Source organism: Choristoneura fumiferana, chromosome 2 (genome assembly GCF_025370935.1).
Source record: "Choristoneura fumiferana chromosome 2, NRCan_CFum_1, whole genome shotgun sequence".
NCBI classification, from domain to species: Eukaryota; Metazoa; Arthropoda; class Insecta; order Lepidoptera; family Tortricidae; genus Choristoneura; species Choristoneura fumiferana.
The window spans coordinates 20,142,224-20,151,342 of NC_133473.1; the positions used below are offsets into that span (position 1 = coordinate 20,142,224).

General features: G+C 38.2%; 1 protein-coding gene across 1 annotated transcript; it reads left to right on the forward strand.

The window, feature by feature from the left end:
- Positions 1–4,327: 4,327 nt before the first annotated feature.
- Positions 4,328–6,607, forward strand: LOC141445578 (elongation factor Tu-B-like). The gene is made up of 3 exons (XM_074111414.1): positions 4,328–4,509; positions 4,883–5,083; positions 6,339–6,607. Exons 1-3 carry the CDS (start codon positions 4,470–4,472, stop codon positions 6,590–6,592), a joined length of 495 nt encoding a protein of 164 aa, XP_073967515.1. The 5' UTR covers positions 4,328–4,469; the 3' UTR covers positions 6,593–6,607.
- Positions 6,608–9,119: the final 2,512 nt, after the last annotated feature.

Here is a 9,119-nt window from a genome sequence, read left to right on the forward strand (position 1 = left end):
TTTTCCTTTGTCAGTTTAATGTTAGTAAGCAAATTTAAAAAGTTAGAGCAGCGGACAATAATGGATTTTCATACATACTTCATGGCCTAGGCCAAGAAGTTATGTAGGGAGGTGGTAGGGAGCCATAAATGAGAAACTTCATGTCTCCATTTCGTGACATTAACGCATACATTTCCGAGCGATGCGATGCGAAGCGATGCGAAGCGATGCGAAGCGATGCGAAGCGATGCGAAGCGATGCGAAGCGATGCGAAGCGATGCGAAGCGATGCGAAGCGATGCGAAGCGATGCGAAGCGATGCGAAGCGATGCGAAGCGATGCGAAGCGATGCGAAGCGATGCGAAGCGATGCGAAGCGATGCGAAGCGGTGCGAAGCGATGCGAAGCGGTGCGAAGCGATGCGAAGCGATGCGAAGCGATGCGAAGCGATGCGAAGCGATGCGAAGCGATGCGAAGCGATGCGAAGCGATGCGAAGCGATGCGAAGCGATGCGAAGCGGTGCGAAGCGATGCGAAGCGGTGCGAAGCGATGCGAAGCGATGCGAAGCGGTGCGAAGCGATGCGAAGCGATGCGAAGCGGTGCGAAGCGATGCGAAGCGGTGCGAAGCGATGCGAAGCGGTGCGAAGCGATGCGATGCGATGCGATGCGATGCGAAGCGGTGCGAAGCGATGCGATGCGATGCGATGCGATGCGATGCGATGCGATGCGATGCGATGCGAAGCGATGCGAAGCGATGCGAAGCGATGCGAAGCGATGCGAAGCGGTGCGAAGCGATGCGAAGCGGTGCGAAGCGATGCGAAGCGGTGCGAAGCGATGCGAATCGGTGCGAAGCGATGCGAAGCGGTGCGAAGCGATGCGAAGCGGTGCGAAGCGATGCGAAGCGGTGCGAAGCGATGCGATGCGATGCGATGCGATGCGATGCGATGCGATGCGATGCGATGCGATGCGATGCGATGCGATGCGATGCGATGCGATGCGATGCGATGCGATGCGATGCGATGCGATGCGATGCGATGCGATGCGATGCGATGCGATGCGATGCGATGCGAAGCACTACACAAACCTCGGCCAGAACAGGGATTGCTGGACTCGTTTTATCCGTCTACCCCGAACTCGTCCATCAATCCCTTACTTCATGGCCTCTGCAGTAATGTACTAATTTAAGTATGTATACTGTATAATGTTAAATGTTTAAAATTATGTTGAATGTTTGTTTATTCGATGCTTAGTAGGTTAGGTACCCATAGCATAAACTTTGCTTACTTTGGGACTGAAGGGCCCGCTGGGCTACTACGAAACTCGAAAATCGAAGTTCGTATCGTACCGTCCCGCTGACGCTTATATTATTTAATACGAGAGTGAGAGGGACGGTACGATACGAACTTCGAGTTTCGTAGTAGCCCTGCCGGCCACATGTCCACATTGCGGCGTCATCAACGTAAAATGGCGCGGCGGCCGATGGGCCACGGTGCCGCGCGGTGCACGTTACGGCGTCGTGAACGTACAACGGCGCCACAGGGCGGCCACGCCATACAAAATACGCGTCCTTGAATCTACATAGGCACGACGACGTCTGTACACGCGTCAATGTGTGCGTAAGACACACAGGGCTGACTTTCGCAAAACCCTAGTACTATAGGGTATGTAGGTATGGCTTAGATGTGTAAATAAATGTAATCGTTAATCATATATTTTTATTTAAACCTACTTAAAATGTGTCTGTCTATGTATTACTTTGCGGAGGTCCATATCAATGAACTAAAATAATTTCCAAGCAAGCAAGCAAGGAAATTATTTTAGTTCATTTACATATATATTACTGCAAAATTAAGTACGGATTTCTAGCATTGATAGTCCCTGAGCAAAGCTGCGGATGGACAGACAGACAGAGCGAAACTATAAGGGTTCCGTAACTATAAGGGAACCCTAAAAACCAAGTAGATGACTTACATGCTGAATTGTATATAGCGAACAATGAAATTTCTAAACTTTCATTAAGAAATAAGGAACGTTTATTGTTCAAAACCGTGTACAAATTATGTTAACATTTATGCATGAGAAGTTTCAACAGTTTGCCCATTTCGGACGTACAATTTATTACTTAAATATAATTATAATTTATTATTTTTACATGAATTCTAATATTTTTTCAAAAAGTATTCATTTAGATCATAAAAGCACTCGCACACTAAAAATTGTTTAAGTTTATTTTTGAATTGTGCACCATCTAATGATTTTAAATATTCAGGTAAGTGATTATAAACTTTTATTCCATTTACATAAGTGCTCTTTTTGAGTATATAGCTAGAGGGTCGGACAGTGCATATGTCATACTTATATTGAGATCGTATATTTGTCTTTGAATCACTTTTTTTGGGAAAATGATCTTTATTTTCTTTAACAAATTATGTTTAACTTCATGTTGGCAATGTATTAATGTTAAAAAAAAGCCAGACAAAATGAATATAGTATCCTTTCTCAATAATAATTTATTAACACAGCAATTATAAAATGAAATTAATAGAAAAACAAAGTTAAATTAAGTTATTAATAATTACGTTCAACATTAAAATAAAAAAATAGACTATTCAAGTCCACAGCTTTCTCCACTCCGCGGAAGCTAGACTGTCTCTTTTGTTCTCGAGAGTTTGATTAAGGTGCGAAAAAGACATATACGAACACGGGGCGAGCATATTTTGTTTTAGCAATTGAAATGTAATTTTTTAGCAAAATGCTAAAAAAACATCAAGATAGTTATGCAATTTCGTAAATTTAAAGGAAACTTGAAATACGACACTCCATCCTTTTTCAGAGTGGATCTGCTGTCATTTGCAGTTTCGCCGAAAACTTTGTCATTGCATGGCGTTGTAATGTAATCAACGCGCGGTTGAAACACAACTGTGCAGGGCTACTACGAAACTCGAAAATCGAAGTTCAAATCATACCGTCCCTCTCGCTCGCTCTCGTATTAAATAGTATAAGTGTCAGAGGGACCCCACGACACGAACTTCGAGTTTCGGGTTTCGTAGTAGCCCTGCAGGAATGAAACAATAGTCGTCTACCTCACCTACATACTATGGGTTCCATCCTGCTGGGTCGTGCTGAGTCACCGACTTCGAGCTACTAGGTACAGTCACCAGCACCAATATCCGACACAACAAATCTGCATAAATATCTGATACGACTCTATTTCTAGGGCCGGAAGGACGTGTCAGATGTTTTTGCACACTCCGCTGTAGCAGATATTAATGCTGGTGACTGTACCTAAAAAAATATTTTCAAGGGATTTGTAGTCAGTTCCATTTTCCGTTATTTTTTTCTTTTTTGTTATAATTTTTCTTTATTTCTCACATTTTAGTGATTCGTAGCCAAAGAACATCTCACAACGATTCCATTAAGCCCAAACACGGCTTAGGTACGTTGTTTTATAACAGAGTTCCGTTGCCTACCTTCCAGCTTCAGCATCAGATCAGTTAACTTAAAGCTCCTTCTTAGTCGCTTATCTAGGTATATTCATCATGATCGTTTATAGACGAGCGAGCATTACTTAGCTTTGATGAGTTCCATTGGTCATCACGGTCTTCTTCATCAGGTATAAGTTACCAAATGATACTTTCTGAATGTAAATGCTTATTTTAATGCTAAAAATGCCAAAATCGCCATAGGTGTGCATTTAAAATTTGAGGTTTGCCCTCGATTTCCCTAAAATTCCATCATCAGATCTTGACTTGGTGACAATGGGACTACCTCAAAAGACTATCCATTCGAATAAAAAAAGAATTTTGAAAATCGATCCACAATTGACTGAGTAATCGGCGAACATACATAATAAAAATACTAACATTGGAACATAGAACCTCCTCCTTTTTTGAAGTCGGTTAAAAAGTCGCCAGATAAGTCGCTAAACCATTTTTGTCGTCAAAACCTTTTTTGGTCGCTAACACTTAAGCAAAAATCGCTAGTTCTAGCGACAGTCGCTAAATTGGCAACACTCGGTAGCATAGCAAATATTACCGAAATGTTACTTCGGTATCGTTATAATAATGTGAATTGGGTAACGTTAACTAGCCCTACAATGTAAAGTAAATTTACCGGTAAAAATAACGTTAATCAGGTAACGTTACTATATGTTAAGTTACCATTTAACGTTATATTTTTTTACCGGTACTAGGTATATGTATGATTTTTACCGTTATTTAACGTTACTTATAGTGTGAATTTGGTAACGTTAACAAGCCCTGATACATACAATACATTTTACTGATTTTACTACTGCGTTAACCAAGCGTTAACTGCGTCTGTGGCCTGTGGCACGCACAGATCTTTTTAAAAAAAGTAGGAAAAGTCATGAAAAGTGTCGCAGAAAGAAATCTTATTAAATTCTACTTTAATTACCGGCCTTTTAATAACGTCGGTAAAATATTTATAATAATATTGATTGAAATTCCTACAGCAGTTCTAAAATTGCGAAATGGCTACGCTATCATTTGCCAAAAGTTTGGTTAACCCTGGTAAGATACCTTTACTGTGCCTATGTTAGGTTAATTTGAGCTTTTTGTCTATCTTATTCTGTATATACTGCCTAATTTAAATCAATGAAATTCATATTGCTCTTTCGTAATATTCTTTCATCGAAATTGAGTTGTTTCCATACTTTGATATTGGTTATGTTCTTAGAATATTATGTAAAAGATCAATCACCCTGATTGAATACTACTACTATAAAAAGACTACAGTTATTCACAATATAACACACCACCTAACTATTATTGCTGATTTATATGTAAATGCCGATATCATGTAAGTTGTGTTATGTTATGTTATAGGTTAGAATTATTGATCTTTTTGCCGATTTGCTTAACATTGATCATTTTCTATTTCCAGCCCTAAAAATAGTACTCAAACAAGGTTCAGGCTCTCATCTTAGGAGTACAGGTTTGCCTGGCCTCAGTCCTTTGAGCATTGTTTTACGAAGGAACTATGCTGAGAAACAAGTGTTTGAGAGAACTAAACCGCATTGCAATGTTGGTACAATTGGACATGTTGATCATGGAAAAACCACCCTAACTGCTGCCATAACCAAAGGTAAGTTAGATTTATCTTGTTAGATACATAATGTTGCTGAGATAATATTGAGTACTAATACAAAAAATATTTTTCATTGCTCCTGTTCGGAAAGTTTTATTTTAAGATTGGTTTTTTTGGAATCTTTTTGTATTTTTTATTTCAGTTCCAAATTTTTTGTTACTTTTACGGTCATTGGTGTTAGTTTTATTTTAATGGATAAATAGTCAGGTGGAAAATTGCATTTTCATCTCTAAGGTGGAAAGTATTTTATTTAATTTCTTTTACGATTAGCCACGGAGTCAAAGATAATTGAGTTACATCAATGACACTCTTTTTTTCACACAAGACTTTGACTTTTATTATGTCACAAATATATTCCATCTCTTTCTTTAGTTAGGTCAACCTCCAGTCCTTGGTTGTCGTGAGCAACTATTTTTTTTTTTATAGTCGGCCATGGCAAGTGGCCAGTGCGAAAATGATGGAGGTTGGATATCAGTAAATTTAATTTATTATTATTCTCCAGAAATATCTCGGGTGAAATGGGTCACTTTCCACCCTTGGCTATCAATGTACTATTAAAGGCTAGTATGCAAAATGTTTGTATTTACCAAGTCTAAATTTTAATTTAATTTAATTAGGAAAAAAAAATTTGCATGTCACAATTTGGTTACAAATCGGCCCAAGCCCTCTGGTTCTGAGAGGAGGCCTGTGCCCGCCCAGCAGTGGGACGTATATAGGCTGAGATGATGTCCAATTAGGTGTTATTATTCATGTCTGCAAATGAGAGATCATCAGAGCCTGCTTCACCTATTGTGCAGGGTGTGTTGCACACAGGTGCAATGGTGTTAGGGGCGCCGGCAATGGATCATGGCCCATGGCCATAGGGTGCTAAAGTACTGATTGCACACAGGCGCTACATGGACTAGAGCAGGCGTTTTTAACCTTTTGGTTTTAATGGCACATTTTTCGTTAATTAAAGTTTCACGCACACCAGTAAAACATAGCCAAGTGCGAGTCGGAGTCGCGCGCAGAGTACCTAAAAGGTTCCATAGAGTATATCCATTATAAATAGGGTCTCATTGACACCTTTTGTAAGAATCGCATACACTTCGCGGCGATCGCGTCACACCTGAAAATATACGCGCCACACTGTTTGACAACCTCTGGACTAGAGACACCTCTGGAGGTCATAAATGGACTACATATGTAATCAAATTATTTTTTTAATTAAATATCCGCTTATGTTAAATTACATGTAAAATTTACATTACAGTATTAGCCGATCTCAATTTGGCCCAAAAGAAAGGCTACTCAGATATTGATAATGCCCCTGAGGAGAAAGCCCGAGGTATCACAATCAACGTTGCCCATGTGGAGTACCAAACAGAAAGTAGACATTACGGTCACACAGACTGCCCTGGTCATGCAGATTACATAAAGGTTTGTATATTGATGTTATCGGGTCTTGGATGTTTAATATGTATTTGTGGCCTTATCAGCGTGAAGGGACCCTACTGTCGGTATTGAGTTATTGATATTCCCATAATCTACATACATTTAGCTATCAAACCATATAAGAAACATGCATGTAGGTTTAATAGGATTTTTTTTTTTATGTTGAAAATCAAAAGTCAGAAAAGATGATTATGAGACAATTGAAATCAAACTTATACACCCAATAAAAGTATGTTGTTGTTGGAAGTTACATAGATAACATGCTATTAGGGCCAATCAACTATTTTACCGACACTTTGGACGTCTCCTGCGTTACCAAAATTGTCTCTGGCGTTACCAAAAAAACGTACTGCCAACAAGATATTTCATGGTTTAATAGGTTGATCTTACCTAGGATGGCATGTATTCATGTACACCATCTATTAAATTACAGAAAAAACATCTTTACTTACAAAATCTGCAATTGTTTGAAAAATGTCGCGGACAGATTAGTGTCGGTAATAAAGTTGATTGGCCCATTTGAGGAGTAGATTGTATGGGCTTTCAGGTTTCAAGTACGATTTTGTAATTGTATAAATGTTTTCCTATACTAATAATAATTAATAATGTTTACCTTGCCAGTGTTTAAAGTACCTAAAATAGGTTGATAGTCTTAATTTAAGAACACTTGTATTAAAACTCTTACCAAAAACTTATAATTTTGTCTTAACCAACACTAAATGATTAACGTATTTGAAAAGGGACCTTAGTGTTGGACGTAAAATGTTAAGTGACATCACGGAGTGACATAGTTAAGAATAAGATTTATAAAAATACTTTTGATTTGTAGTTGTTACTATTGATTGTTATTATTATTATAAATCAACCTCTAAAGACACAAATTGGGGTAAATCGTCAATAACTGGCTACCTCCTAATGGTGGCCAGTTATTGATAATTTACCTTACTCTAATGAAACGCATTTTATGCCGGTTTTAACCCCGACGCAAAAATGAAGAAGAAACGAAGAAAAATGTTACGGCGCCTTACATGGAGAGGTCAAAAATCTCCAAAAATTGTGTTATGTATTTTACTTAAACGCCCCTTAGAGCATGTAGGAGTTTTTTTTAAGACATAGGAAGAGTGTTTTCTGTTCTGTACCAGTATTTGCATTAGGTTTTTGAGTATCAAAGTATTGTGTAAGGAATCTTCCAAGTTTAGGTATATTTTATACCTTAGGCTGCTATTTATTCTTGAACTACTAATAATAAAATTGTCAAGCGATCTTAGCCGTTACTTATAATTTTCCTTGTAAACTAAACCTACCATCCTGAACTTTTTAAATTTTTCCACCCAACAGTTTAGATTTTAGAGGGGGGGGGGTGGCTAGATAAACAGTAAATACGCGCCGACAAGTACCGACACCTCCTCCAAACCGATACCGAGCGCACAGAAAGCATACGATAGCGACACCGACAGTTAGGTCTTTTTCTCATTAAACTTTAAGGGATGATTTAACTCATAAAAAAACGATTTAAAAACTTGTGTCTTTAGAATTTAGACCCTGCTTATTAATATAGAATAAAATTTCGAGAACCGACAATAAGGTCCCTTTTCCAGATAACGCCACATTTAGATATGTATTATATATAAAGTACTAGCTTTTGCCCGCGACTTCGTCCACGTGGAATAATAACTTTGGGAAGTATTTAATTTATTTAGGATATCTATTCTGCCAATAATAGCACATAGAAACTTCCACAGTTTTACTGAAAATAACCTATTTAACACATTGCTATAAATATAAACTATTTTTTTTTGTTCTCCCATCCATCCATACATCCATGTTCTTTGGTAAAACATAAATATTTTGTGGGTAGCCACATTTTAGCCCAACGACGTGTATTCTACCCTATCAACACAAAAGGACTAATTATTATTCTTCATAGTGAATTCTTGACATCTTACGTCCTTTATGTAAGTTAGGAGGGTAGGATTATAATTAAAACAGCATTTTTACTAAGCATAGCTACACATATTTCCGATAAACATACTTATAGTAAATTTGTTTGGAATTCCTTAAGAACTTTCATCCCCATATTATAGGTCGAAATTTTGAAAGCGCCGGGAAAAATGTTTTTTGGGTTCTGTAGCTCAAAAGGAAAAAATGGAACCCATAGGATCACTTTGCTGTCCGTACGTCTGTCTGTCTGTCAAGATCCTCTATCTTGTAAACACGTGGAGTATCGGTATCGAATTGAGATTAAAATTCTAAACTCAGGTGAATAGTCCCGAAAGCTGTGAAAAAATCAAACTTCTAAGTCAAGGCAATCAAAAGCTACAGTCATTAAAAAGTGTGTCCATACAAATCGCTTAACAGAAAAAGTTATAGGGCACTTCCGGCTTTCCTAGAAACTTGTTTTTTTGCATAAAGGTAGCTCTTTCTATAGCACAATAAATAAAGAAAATCTGGAAATCATAATTTTTCATGTCTGACTGTCTATGTCAATAAGCCACCTATGATAACACCATACATTGCGTACATTTTGCTATGAGCTTTAAGGGCACTGCTAACACTGCATCATCTCCTCTGCTAACATCCCCACGCGGTAAAAATTCAA